The sequence below is a fragment of the Rhopalosiphum padi genome, chromosome 2 (genome assembly GCF_020882245.1).
Source record: "Rhopalosiphum padi isolate XX-2018 chromosome 2, ASM2088224v1, whole genome shotgun sequence".
Taxonomy (NCBI): Eukaryota; Metazoa; Arthropoda; class Insecta; order Hemiptera; family Aphididae; genus Rhopalosiphum; species Rhopalosiphum padi.
The window spans coordinates 31,050,507-31,067,398 of record NC_083598.1 but is presented as its reverse complement, the minus strand read 5'-3'; the positions used below and the strand labels follow the sequence as shown (position 1 = coordinate 31,067,398).

The window sequence follows — 16,892 nt, the reverse complement described above, 5'->3', positions numbered from 1 at the left end:
TCGAATTGTGTTTGCAAATTTAATTTGCCTTCAGCTGATAATACCGTAATAAAGGTAGTGATCCGTATTACCTATACATTTTTAGTCTTATATAATATTGTATTATGTAAATTTACGCGAATTGTTTAATATGAATTGCTTATATATTTTATTTTTGCAGTAAGTACATAATATTATATGCCCACGTCGTGTCGCTGTGCCTATATAATTTCGTACCAAAACGTAATGTGTATTGTTCATCCATTAACTATATTTATCTAAACCTATAAAAAAGATAGTACGGACGATGATTTACACAGTGTTAGGTAACTGAATACCGACGGAATGGTATAGGAACCACCCTATTGCACATGTTATACTTATGGACATACTATAGTCCATGACTCATAACTTAGAAGTTTGAGAGATTTAGGCAGACGGAGTAGGTATATATGCGAGTATTGCGAGTATAGATTATAGTATAACATATTAAGAAATCGCGTATTAGTTACACAGTATTAAGCTTAATTTTTTGTTTTCAAATTACAAAAATACAAAATTCAGACGTGATTTTCAGAAAATCATTTCACACAATATTTCGTACGTTTATAGCTGTACAAACAACGTTCTAGAGTCAATTGCTATTGCTTGCTTTGTAATTTTTCAAAATGTGGGTATTGGTACCAACAACGTGATGTGTCGTACATAAATACAGCTATGGTCAGTATTCGTCTCGCTATTATTGTTCATAAATCATTATAAATTATATGATTTTAGGCTTGGAATTTTTAAATATTTTATCCTTTATTATTCTTAATATAATTTTGACTTGATATTTAGATCGAAATAATTTACATTAGGTACATTAAATTTATTATTGAAAAAATTAAGTATAGATATAATAACACATTAATTATTATTATTATTATTATATTCGATATAAAATTTTGTCTAAAAAAAATTGATTTTAAATGTTATACTGCTATCTAGTGGTCAATATTAACACCAATATCCAAGATTTGATGTTATTGTATCGTCAACAATACCATGGTATACATTAACCTAACATCTACAAACAAACAATCCTTGGTAGGGATGATAGGTGTTTTAATGTTATTACTTTTCGCTTGTCATCCACATCTGAAATCTGAATACGGTTTTTTAGCAAAATCGTCGATATTATTGTTTGTCGTCTAACTATATAAGTGAATCATTTTTAGATTTACTTGTTTATTACACTTGGATTTAATTATTTCAAATCATGAAGAAGGCTGAAAAGAAAACCGAGGAAATGGTAAGATCTTTTTTTCGAAAATATATTTTTAATCTTGATAAAAATTGTATTTTGTTAATGTTCAAGTCATGTTTTTAATATGAGAAATATTATATTTTATTAATTTGTTTGTAGTCCGAAGAGGACAAGAGACTAGAAGAAGAACTTCATATGTTGGTTGACAGAATATTAGTGAGTTTTATTTTACTGTATTATTTATTGTTAAATATTTTTTACTTTATTACTATTTGGTATTAGTTCATCTAAATACCTATCGGCTAGCAACATAATAGATGCAAGTTAGTTGGATATAATTATAGTAATAACTAATATGTTGAACATTAAAACAGTTGTAGTTTTTCAATGAATTTTAAGTCATGTTATGAGCTTTGATGCATCATTGAATTGTCAAATATTTTTATTTTTAGGAAAAGGATGCATCTCTTTATGGACTTGCATTAGAAACTTTACGTAAATTAATTCGTACATCAACAACATCAATGACCAGTGTACCATTGCCATTGAAATTCTTGCGTAGCTATTATGCACGTTTGAAGGAAAGATGTGATACCATTGAAACTGACGAGAAAACAAAGGCTTTACTCTGTTCAGTTGTGTCTATATTAGCTATGGGACAAGATAGAAACCTAAGAGATACATTACGTTATTGTTTAAGAGCTGGAGAAGTAGATGTTGGCGACTGGGGTCATGAATATGTTAGGTAAGTGGTTTAATAATATTATCATTAGTTTAATTATGAATATTAAAAATATGAACTCTTAAGTCTTAAGTTCATTTTATTTATTAAGGTCTTTAAATTGTGGTTTCTTTTTAAATGTAATTTAGACAATTGGAGGCTGAGATAGCAGAAGAATGGAATAGTGATCAAGAAAATCGAAATAAATTGCTTTCATTGATTAAAAGTATTGTGGCTTTTGATATGAAACACAATGCTGAGATTCAAGCTTGTGATTTATTGATGGAAATTGACAGATTGGATCTCTTACAAGTAGATAAATCAAATTACCTAAAAGTCTGCCTTTATTTAATAAAGTAAGTTTTTCTATTTTAATATCAATACAAATAATACCTAAATATATATTTTAAAACTAATAATAAATCACTAATTAATTTGAAAGTTAACATACTAAAACAATAATATAATATTATAGTTTTCATTAAATGTTAATTGTTAATATCTATTAATTATTATATTTTGTTAATTTTTTTAGTTGTTCAATTTATGCTGTGGAACCTGAACGAACAAATATCTATAATGAAGTAATGAAACATTATTTGAATTTTGAAGAATACTCAAGAGCATTATGTTTAGCTATGTCTGTTAATGATACAGATACAATGTCAAAAATATTTGTTGCTTGTCAGGATCCGTAAGTTTTTTTTTTTTATCAATATATACATTCTTAAATAATTATTTAATACTAAGTGGATTATCACAAAATACAGAATATTAGAATAGATTTAATCTATTTTGTGGTACAATTTCAAAATTCATATTAATTTTCACTTTTGGTTATTGTTTTGAATAGTTTATATATTTAGCTTTATAAGTCTACTAAGTATTCTATTAGCCATTTAGTCTATTTTCTATAATTTAGTATATATTAATGATGTTCTTAATGTTTATGCTGAATAGAGTTGTAAGGAAACAATTGGCATACATGCTGGGACGACAGTATGTTGGTTTGGAATTAAACGATGAACCTAAAGATAAAGCAGATCTTACTAATATTATGTCTAATTCTCACATCAATGAACATTTTAATAGCTTGGCAAGAGAAGTAAGTCTTTCAAGTTATGATAAAATTTTTATTGAGGAATGTATAATTATTGCCATGAATGTTTTTATTTATTTTTTTCATATGAATATTTTAGTTGGATATATTGGAACCAAAGACACCAGATGATGTATATAAAACTTGGTTGGAAGGTTTAGTTTTACGTCCATCATACAATTTAGATGTGCCTGTAGATTCAGCACGACACAATCTTGCATCAACTTTTGTTAATGCTTTTGTCAATGCTGGATTTTCACGAGACAAATTGGTGTCTGTTGAAGATGGCAACAAATGGATGTATAAAAATAAACAACATGGTAGGTATTTCTACATATACAAACTGATCATGAAAAATTAATTTGATGTAACTGTATTCATTTAATGTGTGTACTTTTTCAGGAATGTTGAGTGCTGCTGCTTCTCTTGGACTTATTCATTTGTGGGATGTCCATGGTGGGTTAACTCCAATTGACAAATATCTTTACACATCTGAAGAATATATTAAAGTAAATATTGCATTTTTTTATCGTGTTATAAATGTTTTGTTTGTAACCTCTAATTTATTATATTTAGGCTGGTGCTCTTCTTGCTTTGGGAATTGTAAATGTTGGAGTACGCAATGAATGTGATCCAGCTTATTCACTTTTATCTGATTATGTTTTACATGAGAGTGTTTTACTAAGAATTGGAGCTGTCTTAGGTAATTTAATTTTATAAATGTAATAAAGTAAATGAAAGTATATGTCATAAATATTTTTTAGGTTTGGGACTTGCCTATGCCGGCACAAGACGACAAGATGTTATAACATTATTGTTGCCTGTAATGTCTAACAATAAATCTACTCCAGAAGTTGTTGCTTTGGCTGCTCTTTCTTGTGGAATGATTAGTGTAGGTGCTGCTAACCAAGATGTTATATCTACAATTTTACAAACTCTGGTGGATTTACCTTCAACAGAACTACAAGATGGCCATTATTCAAGATTTTTACCCCTAGCTCTTGGATTATGTTATCTTGGTATAGATTTTTAAATTTTATTTTATTTAGACTAAAAGTATATTAATCTAAAAAGAATGTTTTTACCACTTTAAGGCCTTAAAGACAAAGCTGATGCACTTGATGGAGATTTAAATGTATTAGCTGATCCGTTTAAGTCTATGGCTAAAATGACTGTCAAAATGTGTGCTTGTGCAGGCTCTGGGGATGTATTGACTATTCAAGAGTTATTACACATATGTAGTGAACATTATACTCCAGCCCCAGTAATTGTTATTTAATAATTTTTACTCTTAAAAATCTGAATATTAAATAATGTTGCTATTTCTTTTTTTAGAAAGAAGAAGTTTCCAAAAAACAAAATGAAAAAAAAGATAAGGATAGTGATAAAAAAGAAACTACTACTTCCGCAGAAAAAGAAAAGGAGAAAGAAAAAAACAAAGAAACAGCTAGTAAGGACCTTTCAACCATGCAAGCAGTTGCAGCTTTAGCTGTAGCTGTTGTAGCAATGGGAGAAGATACTGGATCAGAAATGTGTACTCGAATTTTTGGACAACTAGTAAGACGTTTATATATAATTAAAGATTATAGAACTGTATTTAAATATTATTTGATTAATTTTAGGGAAGGTATGGTGAACCACCTGTAAGAAGAGCAGTTCCATTAGCAATCGCGTTATTATCTATATCAAACCCTCAAATGAATATCATTGATGTGCTAAATAAATACTCTCACGATCTAGATGAAGAAGTAGCGCATAATGCTATATTTTCAATGGGTTTGGTTGGAGCTGGCACCAATAATGCTAGGTAATTAAAAAAATAAGTCTAATAATCAGATCTTTATTTTAAAAATTTTGATTTTAATTTCCACTATTAAATGCTTTCTTTATTCATATTTTTTAGTTAATAAGAACTAAATTAAATTAAAAAAGTAATAAGTCTACAAAATATTAAATAATATATTTTAGTCAAAATTAATGTTAAATTTATTTTGTAGTAAACAATTAAATTCATGTATATGATCAAGCAAGTCAATTAGTTATTCATAATTTTTAATCTATTATCTTTTTACTTAGACATTATATTATGTATTTTTAAATCTTCGTTTACTTGCATTTTATGGTTAGATTTGTTCACACTACTACTAGTTTTATGTTTATATTTGTTATTAAAGTTTAAATATTTTTATTTGTCAATTTTACAGTTTCTAATCTTTTTTTTTTTTTGAGAAAATGTTATTTTTAAATAATAATAAATTTGAAAATTTTCAGGTTAGCTACTATGTTGCGTCAGTTAGCTCAATACCATGCTAAAAACACTGGTCATTTGTTTATGGTACGAATTGCACAGGGCTTGACACACATGGGTAAAGGTACACTATCATTGTCACCGTTCCATACTGACAGACAGGTAATGAATCCTGTAGCTGTATCAGGTCTTCTCATCACACTATTTAGCTTCTTGGACACTCGTAATAGTAAGTACTTATTTTTAATAATTTATTATTTTGATATTTTCTTTATAAAAAAAACGTTAAATGAAGTTAACAAAATAATTAGTAATATAAAAATATATTTATATATATTATTTTTTTGTCGTTTAGTTATCTTAGGTAAGTCTCATTACTTACTTTACACTTTGGTGGTTGCTATGTACCCAAGATGGCTGGTGACTTTGGATGAAGACCTTGAGCCACTCCCTGTATCAGTTCGAGTTGGTCAAGTAAGTTTTTTTTTTAACTGCCATGTTTAATGCACACGCTTTACCCAGATAGAAATATATTGAAATGAAAATGATAAGAATGTAGTGTCTCAAACGTATAGTAGTGGGTTAAAATCCTACTTTGTCTATATTTTTAACTCGACTTTCATTTATGTCTTATAAAAACGCCTGTGGCTTTAATACCATGGTTAACACAAAATAATGAAAAATATTTAATTTAATTGATAAACCATTGTATTTTGTAGGCTGTTGATGTCATTGGAAAAGCCGGTACCCCTAAAACAATTGCTGGTGTACATACCCATACAACACCAGTTCTATTGGCAGTAGGCGAAAGGGCAGAACTTGCTACTGATGAATACAAATGTCTTACACCTGTTATGGAAGGATTTGTTATATTGCGTAAAAAGCAAGAAAACGAGTAATTTTTTTTTACATTTATATATATATATCTTCTTTTTTACACAAATTAGTTATGTGTGTCAATAAAAATTAATATTATTTGTAAATAAATCATAAATATTAATATTTATAAAAGATTTTTAAATTTATTGTTCCTTTTTTCATGTTTGGTAGTTGCTATATCAACAACTGTTATAATTACAAGTATTACAGACCAACAAGTTGTAATAATTAATGATTTTATAACAAAATTCTGTGTTTCAATCAAATTTCTAACAAAACAAATGCCTGCTGAAATTGGGAAATACCCATTTATCTCATATTTCCAATCAAATAATTTACACGTGGGCCACCATAATCCTATAAAAAAAAAAAATAATAATACAATATACAATATTTAGACATAAAAATATTATTTTAAATCAGTTATCGATCGTAATTATATACTATATATAGATTCAACCTGAGACGTAGACGCATATTGTAAATTTTAAGTACAATATTATTATGACATAGAAATGATTTTTCACAACCGAACATAAGATGTATCCTGTAAAAAATAGTATTTTGTTTTAAATTATGGACAGTAATACTGTATCAAATAATTTAATGTACACATTCGTGTTTGGTAAATGTATAAATTACAATTACACGAACATGAGTAAACTGGAGTAAATATTTATTACGTAGTAAAAAGACTGTACTACTGGAGTGAATAAGCGATCAATTTTAAAATAGGTAATAGTTATTAGGAATGAAATGTATTTAAAAATATTATAATTTATAATATGATAAACTATATTGACTTACAAAAAATCCCTTAACATTTATTTGTAAACAGAGTATAATAATCCATTTTACACTAGTTATCACAATAAATTTTAAAAAAGAAGTAGGCAAGGCCCATGGTTACCAATATGCTGTTCATAAGGTATAGTGGGTTACTATTATGACTTATGACTTTGAGTATGTTAAATTTTAGTTCAATTATATATCAGAATATAAAAAACGATTTTGAGCAGAGCATCTTTCCTAGATTATAAAAGAAGTACTGATTTTCTTTAAACTTTTACCCTTAATTATAAACTAGATCCAAATTTCTATCCAAAACCATATTTTTTTAAATCTAAGTATTTTATCAACTATTTATCTTTAAGCTGCTCAAAATCTAATATTTATGTGTGTAATTAAAATTTTTTATGAATTTCGATAATCACGATTTTACATTTACTCAGGAGTCAGCAATCAACAAATCAAATCGTAGATTAACTGATTAACCAAATGTGGTTAGTTATAAAAAATATACAGTGGATTCTGCTTAATGTGGGCACGTATTCTGGACAAAAAGTACTACAAGATAGTATTTTTATACCAAAGATCAATAGTATCATTAGTATCAAATTTTTATTGTTGAAACATAAAGTGGGTAGTTTTTCACTTTGCACAACAATAATTTTTTAACCTTGTTAATATACATTTTTATACCAGACCATTTTGCTCATATTAAGCGGATGCCCATATTAACCGGTGCCCACATTAGGCGGAACCCACTGTATAATTTATCCTATAAATTGGATTTGTTTACATATCCCTATAATTTAGAAAACCGTGAGTCTGTTAAAGTTAGACGTTGAATATTTTAACAGTATTTTGACGAGATTGCCTAAATCAAACCCCTTAACAATTGTTCTATGTCACGACCTTTTAACTTATAAATGTTATGTCTAAGTTTAAGTTATAATCTAATTACCCAAGTGTATTCCGCTGATGCTCACGAGCAACAAACCCAAGAAAATGTAATGGCAATAAGGATTAATAATATCATATAGGATGTGCATATGTACAACTGTACATGCGCTCCAAACAACGGCAATTGGTATTTGGACGATGAGACAGGCTAGATATGATGTCCAACCGTCGTAATAACAGTCTTTGCTAGTGACCTGTTGTAGCTGAACGGCGATTGCTCCGTGGAAAAAGAACGTCAAACTAATAAAATATGTACATGCACGATATTATTGTAATACGTAAGTAGTGCTTAGCTATACCCAGACATTTTTTAAGGGGGGGGGCGTTAATTTAAAAATAAATAATTTTTTTTTATACATTTTATTCAAAATACAATATTATATATCGATATTATTAAATTACATTATTAAAATTAGGTATTATTATTATTCCAAAGCACTTAAACTACGATAAGATAAAACAATCCAATTACCTATTATTAAAGAGAGTTTTGTAGGTACTACATAAGTATTCTGTGTACATGTCTACTAAATATGCGTGTTACAAATTATGCTTGAGAAAAGAAATTTAAAATTCTAGTGGGAAAAGTGCCTCCCCTGGGGTCGCTCATGAAACAGGGTAGTATGATTTGTCCGGTGGAAGACATAAGCGCCAAAATGAGAAAATAAAAAATAAAGTCGTATTGTACAAAAGCGCCAAAATCGTATCGTACATAAGCGCCAAAATCTTAGGTACGCACAGTGTGTGCCACGCAGTACATCGTTCAAAAACTCCAAACGTTTAATCGACAAATGTATTATCTGAATATCTGTTTACGATAGATTGTCACATAGACAGTGTGTGAGCACTGAGCAGTTTTGTCTTATAATATATTGTAAGTACCTACTTCGTATAAGCATTTGTGTAATAATTATTGAAAATTTTTTTATTATTTTATATAATATAATTTATATTTAGGTAAAAGCACGTTTAATGTAAATCATAATTTACCTATATTATATTTTAACAATTTATTATTAAAAAATTTTTTATTATTTTATATAATATAATTTTTTACAAGAGCAATTTTTAAATAACTGTTTACATAAAATATTAATTTTGGCGCAAATGATATGTCATTTTTGTACCTTTGGCGCTTATGTCACATATTAGGTATAACATCTAGGTATACATATTAGATTGGCGCTTATGTACAAAACATTTTGACGCAAACGATAGGTCATTTTTGTACCTTTAGGATTAGGAACAACAGATAAAATACTGGCCCTTGACTCAAGAGTTAAATTTTTAGGACTACAATTTGGCAGGAGTTGGCAAGCCATCGAGCATACCAGATACTCCCTGACCCCTGTGAACGCCTTCTATGTAGATAGGTACATAAGTTAAGCTGTATAAATAGGTATTATGTGTACTTACATGACAACTAATCCTGAATTTACGAATCGTCCATAAATAGGATATTCGTAATTATCGTCGTACTTCACTGTATTGTACTATAAAAACAAACGATATATTAATGAAATGACTACTTAAATATGTATCTCAAATATCAATTTAATGTTTTAGTATACAATAGTGTACAGACAGCTCAAATCTGCAATGTCACCTTAATAGAATCGTCATTGATGTCCGTAACGTATTCTGTCAGCATATTATGCGAGTAGTCCGATAGGAATTCTTTATAGAGTTTCATTAGATGATCTTTTACAACAGCAGCTGTTCGTCCGTCTGAAAAAAAAAATCATAAAATACCTACCGTTATTGTATATTTGTACGTATAATATATTATTATATATAAATTGTATTTATATGAATTGGCAATAAAGTTTAAAACGATATAAAAAATTTATACATTAAAAAAATAAAAATATGTGAATTATTGATAACTCCGGGACTCATTAATTGGGGCATCGGTCGGCAGTCTTCTGGTATCAGTTCTAATGAAAAGTATAAACATTTTGAATTACCTACCAATTTTAAAATAGTTTTTTAACCCTTTCAGTCCCCATGTACATTATAATGTACATACATTTTTATAATTGATAATTAAATAATGATAAGCGCTACGTTCGTAATTGTGATGTCTATGGATTCGTTATAATGTGTAGAATCAGAATAAAATATAATATCTTACATAAGTGTTACCAATATTATTAAATTCAACTGCAAAAGGGAAAAAATATGATAATCATAACCTGATTATTTTTCGATATGGTTTTTTTCCCTCCTGAATGTATGTGATAATATAAAATGTTGTGCATTTTTTTATCAATTCTTGACATATTTGTTGATGTTTTGCCGCCGGTTTCGTTATTATACGTACAATATCACGGAGTTTATAGAAGGTACTATTTATGTACATTACAATGTACATTAGGACTCATCGGCTCAACACGATACACGACCGCGCGACGCACTAACAGACGACGTGAATGTCATAATGCTATTATTGCTAGTAGTAGTTTGACGTTCGGTTCGTTGTTATTTTCCGTCGTTACGTGTGTAATTTTATTTTTATTGTAATAATTTTAACATAATTTTTTTAAAAATGAGTAAGCTTACTCACACAGATATAATTGATTTATTAGATGGGAATATCTCTGAATTAAGTGATTTAGAAAGTAATACCGATAGTGTTGGAGAGATTGATGAACTTTTAGACAATTTTGATGAAAACGAAATCTTTGAATTGCTTGACTATAATGATATTGAGAATGTAAATTACTTCCCGGAAGTTGATGTCCCAGGTTGGTTTACCATCGAAAAAAAAAATATGAAATGGGAACAAAAACCTTTTACACCCCCTAAAATAAATTTAAATGAAATAGAACAATCTGACTGTCCCGATGAAATACAAAGTCCATTATATTATTTTTCTAAATATTTCGATGATTCTGATTTTGAAAATATGTCATTTTTTACAAATTTATACGGTGTTCAAAAAAATACAAATAATTTTAAACCTACAAATACTCAAGAAATGAAAGAATTCGTAGCTATACATTTAATGATGGGTGTTTTGAAGTTCCCGCGTATTCGCATGTACTGGGAAAATAATACGCGAATACATATAATTGCGAATACAATGAACAGAAACCGTTTTTTTAGTATAAGGTCACATTTTCATGTAATCAATAACATGGATATTCCTACTAATAATCATGACAAATTTATTAAAGTTCGCCCACTTTATGACCGTATTAAAAAAGCTTGTTTAAAATTACGTACTGAAAAATATTTATCGGTGGATGAACAGATTGTGCCATTTAAAGGCCATCTGTCAGTGAAACAATATATCAGAGGAAAACCAAATCCATGGGGTATAAAAATTTTTTTATTATGTGGTCAAAGTGGCATTGTGTACAATATACTTTTGTATCAAGGTTTTATGCCTGAAGTATCCGAAGAATCGCGAAAAATATTTGGATTAGGTGGAGCAGTTGTTTTGTATTTATCTGACCATTTGCAATGTAATCGCCACTATCTAACGATGGATAATTTTTTCACATCGATAAATTTAATGTATACACTACAAAAAAAAGAAATTTATGCGACAGGTACTATACGTGCAAATCGTTTTTGTAATCCTCCATTTGTATCAGACAAAATAATGAAAAATTTAGGAAGAGGGACAACATTTGAAATCAGCTCTAACGTTCCAGATATAAATATAGGTCTTGTTAAGTGGTACGATAATAAACCTATATATTTATGCTCCAATATTGTGACATCAGGAGAAGTGGACAAGGTAAAAAGATGGGACCGCAAAAAAAAAGAATATGTATACATCGAAAGACCTGAAATAGTACGTCACTATAATAAGACAATGGGGGGTGTCGACAAGCATGACCAACTTGTGAGCTTTTATCGTTGTTTTATTAAATCTAAGAAATGGACATTACGTATGGTCAGTCATGCATTCGATATGGCTGTAAGTAACAGTTGGCTAGAATATGTTGAAGATGCTAAAAAATTAAAAGTCCCTAAAAAAGAAATTATGGACTTACTAAATTTTCGAATGAGATTGGCAGAAGAGTTAATTTATGTGGGTAAAACAGTAAATCCCCCTTCAAAGAAAAAAGGACGACCAACAAATACACCATCACCTGTTGCCAAAAAAAAATTATATTCGGAAACTCAAAAGATGATGCTTGTTGACTCACGACCGACAACGTCTGTTCAACATGATAGCATAAATCATTTGCCAAATTACGATGGAAGGAAAGAGTCAACTAGGTGTAAAAATACAGGGTGTAAAGGAAGGACACATGTATATTGCAACAAATGCAATGTACATTTATGCTTTACTTCAAAATCGAATTGTTTTTCTGTATTTCATGTGAAATAATTATTATTTATAAATTATTGTACTCGTATTTACTAAATATTATTTATACTAAGAGTGAGTATGATGTATGTTATCTTTTTATATTATTTTTCTTTTTATTTTAAACTTGTTTTTAATTTCAGTACTTGGTAAAATATATATTACGGCTAAAAATAATATTTGTGTAAGATTATCTTGATTTATGGGTTTATAATTTATATTGATGAGGTATCTATAAATAATAAATATGCATTATAAAACATTTATCTATTATTAGTTATTATTAAAAGCTAGTGTTACAATATAGATATCTGTTTTTAAAATATTAGATTAGATGATAAAATGATTTATTTATACGAGTACATATTATATCACAAATATTGTGAAGGAAATTACATTTTTAATCTCAAAATAATAAAAACATAAATGTGTAGCGTTCGATTAAAGTATATTATTTTTATACCGTTGAGTCCCAATGTACATTATAATGTACATTGCGAATTCTTCGAAAATAAGTGTGCCAAAATTTTGAAATTCACAGGATCACTCATTAACACGGTAAATAAAAAGAAAATAACGAAAAAAAATTTTTTTTCCAAAAAAAAAAAAGTCGGGACTGAAAGGGTTAAAAACTGTTTTTATGTAGGAAATTGTATTGCACTTGTATAAATAATAATATTTGACGTTTTAATTTAATTTCTATTCGAGGTTTTTGTACAACGAAAAACATTATCAATTGAAATTTTCTGACAGTTTTTTAACTGTAAAAGTGTTTTTTATACTAAATTTATACTCGTAATGTTTTGAATTGTTCGTAGTACTTGGTATAATGGTGTAGGTTTCATATTTTATAATTTTATAATTTTTACAAATTAATAAAAACTATAAGTTATTTATTATACAATACGTTATTCTCACAATGAATGCAACTTTTTGGAAAAAATACTAAAATATTTAAATTAATTTAGTGTTTTTAGTATTGTTCGTTATTGATGCTACTCAAAATATATTTATACAACTTGTGCATTTTTTTATTTTTTTGAACTTTAATAACAAATATACTCAAGCAATTACAATAAGTCTTGGACTTATTTAATACTTATTATTTGTTATTTGTTATTCATCAATTAGGTTTACCTATAATGATTCGAGTAACACAATATCTTTTATATAAATTTATAATATAATCAACTATAAAGTTGATAATCTTATGGATTTGTTTTAAGTTTAGTCCTCGCGAGCTGGCTGCGTATTCTATACCTATTGGCTATCACCGTGTCAATAGACAATTATAAATATCCAGAAAAACATAAAACAAATTTGTCTCATAGTTGAATATATATTTTAATTACCTAACTACTATGTAATTATATTCATACTTAGTACGTGACTTGGTGTAGCCTGTGGTGTTTAGATATTTTTGTTTTAAAGTAGATACCTATAATTAACTATTTGTCTACTTTATTTTAAGAACTATCTTTTAATATTATTGTTTAGTATTATAAACGTGATACTATTGTAGAGCTTGGGGACCCCCAAACATTTACTTCTGCACTTTTTAGTTGGATACATTATGTAAGTACATTTTGTATTATACCGGTCATGTTCATTGTGATTATTATCTGACTGTTTTCAAAATCAATGTTGTTTTTTATTTTCCTTTCGATTCGCCGTCGCAGAGCCGCTGTATAATTTTTATCAAAATATAGTAAACACTCGAACATATCAAAAACATCATCTTCGTACGTAGAGTAATCGTATTTTTTGTTTGATGTGTACATCTATACATGTATATAATATATATATATATATAATGTGATTAACAAATATTAATTAGTGGTAATTGAAACGCAATTTATTATACAGGAAATATTATTTTAGATTTAGACGAAGTCAAGTCTCAATATTACGTTTTAGTTTATCATTACAGTGCATCATTTAAATGGTGTTTTCAATTGCTAAAAATTAAGTTTATAATTTATATTTAAAATAATGAATTTATTTTTATGTTTTAGCTAGGTATATTGTAAATTTGTACACACAAACAAAGAAAATAATAGTAATAAAAAAATTGCTTTATTTTTAACCATAAAAATGAATGAGTCACAATTAAATTGAATAATAGGTACATAGTATACCTAAAATTAATTAAATCACATCAGCGTAACTGTTACATTGCCAAATAATAATTGCATTTTAACGTACATCATCTACATTTAATCGTGTAATTTATATAATATAATATTAGGTATAATGGATCATAATTTATAAGTTAACAGCTATGATTAAACATGAAATATGAAAATAATTGTATTTTGTGTTTTGAAACATTAAAAATAAAAAGTTACTATATTTATATATTTCCGAAAAAATTCTATTAGGTGATTTAAGTTGAGTAATTTGAATGAAATACTAATATACCATTTAAGTGGGTTTATGTGAAGTTGACGGCGCATCCCAAACGGCTCCTATCCATTCTTTTTGCTTATTCTCAAATGGCTCCCGTCGAATAAGGTCTTACGAACAGGTTGACTCCCAAACTATTGACAGTAATACCTGTATACCAATATTTGAGGTCGATATACCGGTATACTGTATTTTAAATTTTAAATTTTTAATACAAAATATCAGAAATATTGATAAAATTGAAAATACCAAAAATAATGAAACATTGAACATAATTAATTCTATACTGAAATTAATTATATATTATACATACTAAAAATACAGGAGCTCATTGGAAACATCATTGAAAAGTTTGCATCGAATAAAATAACACGTATGGATTATATAAAAAATTATGCGAATAACATTTACCCAATGTCTAGTTTTTTTTAACATTTCCTTTAGTGTTTTAACATTAAGATTTAAAAAAAATTAATTCACAATGATATATGATTTTATACATAATTTTTTATAATTTACTTAGTGTGCATCAACACATTTTTATCCAAAACTCTTTTGCGACAATCCTAACCCTAAGTTTGTATAAAGTGGGAAGAAATTTGTGTCGTAAAAAGCCGGAGCCGTTTGGGAATTTACCTTTTCGTAAAACTTTTTTTATGGGAGCCGTTTAGGAAAAACGGGAGCTGAATAGGATACGTCCGAAGTTGAATCGTAATTAATAAAATCATTAAATAGTAAGTAGGTATATTACACTGTTCAAGTATTTATTACAAAGTACAGAAACAGGAATCGAACATAAATTAGGTTTTGAGCCAGAAAGTTATTCAAAATAAAAATTACACGTTATTACTTATTACACTGCAGGATACTTTGGTATCTATAAAGTATAAGTAATATTGAGCTCGTAGTGTGTGTGTGTTGGTAGGTATAAAATCTATTTTACTGACCACAGGAAAAAAAATTGCCAAATAATGACTGATGAAAATATCACTCATAGGTTCGATCATCTTATTATTGTTGTAGCCACCCAAATCTTCATTATGTACCATTATGGGTATCTCGCGTTTCGGGTACATCGCAAACGACCCATACGCAGCCAAAGGAAACAAAATTACACACATAAATGCAGCAAAAAATATGCTGTAAACATACACAAGAATATCGATGTCTATTGATTATTAATCGACTTATATTAATATATATTAATAATATTAATTAATTTATACATTATAGAATATAAAATGTCAGAATATAATATACTAATTAGAAATACCAATAGCCAATATATATATATATTGTAATACAACATATTATATCGATAAGAACATTAAGAAATTTTGAACGTAGTTGTTTTTTTAAATTTTAAAATTTTTAAGCCGTTAATTTGTTTATTTATACAAAAGCGAAGGTGGCTTATGAAATAATAATATTAATTTATTATATAATAATTTATTTTTAGTTTATATCATTTGAATTACTACTTCCGCGAATTTATACAATTTCTTTCATTTTGATATGTTAAAAATTTAAAATCCTTCCAATATGCGCCCTGCAATCAATAGAACCATAACTATAAAAATATTTTAGAGGGAGGACGATCAATAAGAATTATTTTAATTATAATTATTATTATAAAGATTGTTGCAGACATGTGGTAGAAATCGTTAATAATTATATTTAAAATTCGAATGTCTTATATAATATATGAGGTAATATAAAAATGAACTAGAATAATTCTCTCGTGTTACCTAAAAAATTAATATTTATTATATACGTCGCGCGTCGTGTTCTATCGTGGAACATGTATAAATATATATATATATATAGCCGCACCCAAGTTGTATGCGTAGACAACGGATTGCGTATTCGGCATATTAACATATTACATATTATTAGTATAATATAATATATTAGATTACTCGTGTAAAGCTAAGTATATTTTATTTGAAATTGTAGAAAGATCGAAATTATTCAACGTTTAATAAATAACATGATGTACTGCAACTGCCGTGGAATGTAAGTGGACTATACAAATATTATGTATTATAATCAATTTTATTGGCCAAGTACCTACCTATAACGCACTGTCGTATTACTCGTTATGAGTAACACACACTAAAACTCATAACATCTTGCCCTCATACACTCCGCAAGTTAATGACATAATATATCCAAAAATGAATTTGCCATTTGGCCGACGCCCGACACTGTTAACTTATAGAGAAGTATGATGGCATA

The 16,892-nt window shown here is 27.8% G+C and overlaps 3 protein-coding genes across 3 annotated transcripts; 2 read left to right on the top strand and 1 right to left on the bottom strand.

Annotated features, from left to right (window-relative positions):
• The first annotated feature begins 1,094 nt into the window (after nt 1–1,094).
• LOC132920155 (26S proteasome non-ATPase regulatory subunit 2) lies at nt 1,095–6,307 on the top strand. Its single transcript, XM_060982320.1, has 16 exons — nt 1,095–1,273; nt 1,388–1,444; nt 1,681–1,973; nt 2,099–2,305; nt 2,485–2,643; nt 2,910–3,054; nt 3,149–3,368; nt 3,451–3,557; nt 3,625–3,751; nt 3,813–4,067; nt 4,143–4,312; nt 4,384–4,605; nt 4,671–4,855; nt 5,320–5,525; nt 5,652–5,770; nt 6,016–6,307. Exons 1-16 carry the CDS (start codon nt 1,241–1,243, stop codon nt 6,193–6,195), a joined length of 2,685 nt encoding a protein of 894 aa, XP_060838303.1. The 5' UTR covers nt 1,095–1,240; the 3' UTR covers nt 6,196–6,307.
• On the bottom strand, nt 6,293–15,703 carry LOC132920156 (uncharacterized). The gene is made up of 7 exons (XM_060982321.1): nt 15,602–15,703; nt 13,846–14,029; nt 9,528–9,649; nt 9,338–9,414; nt 7,923–8,161; nt 6,636–6,722; nt 6,293–6,532 (listed from the first exon to the last, which is right to left on the bottom strand). Exons 1-7 carry the CDS (start codon nt 15,701–15,703, stop codon nt 6,300–6,302), a joined length of 1,044 nt encoding a protein of 347 aa, XP_060838304.1. The 3' UTR covers nt 6,293–6,299.
• Nucleotides 10,470–12,269, top strand: LOC132921716 (piggyBac transposable element-derived protein 3-like). Its single transcript, XM_060984886.1, has one exon. It carries the CDS (start codon nt 10,470–10,472, stop codon nt 12,267–12,269), a length of 1,800 nt encoding a protein of 599 aa, XP_060840869.1.
• Nucleotides 15,704–16,892: the final 1,189 nt, after the last annotated feature.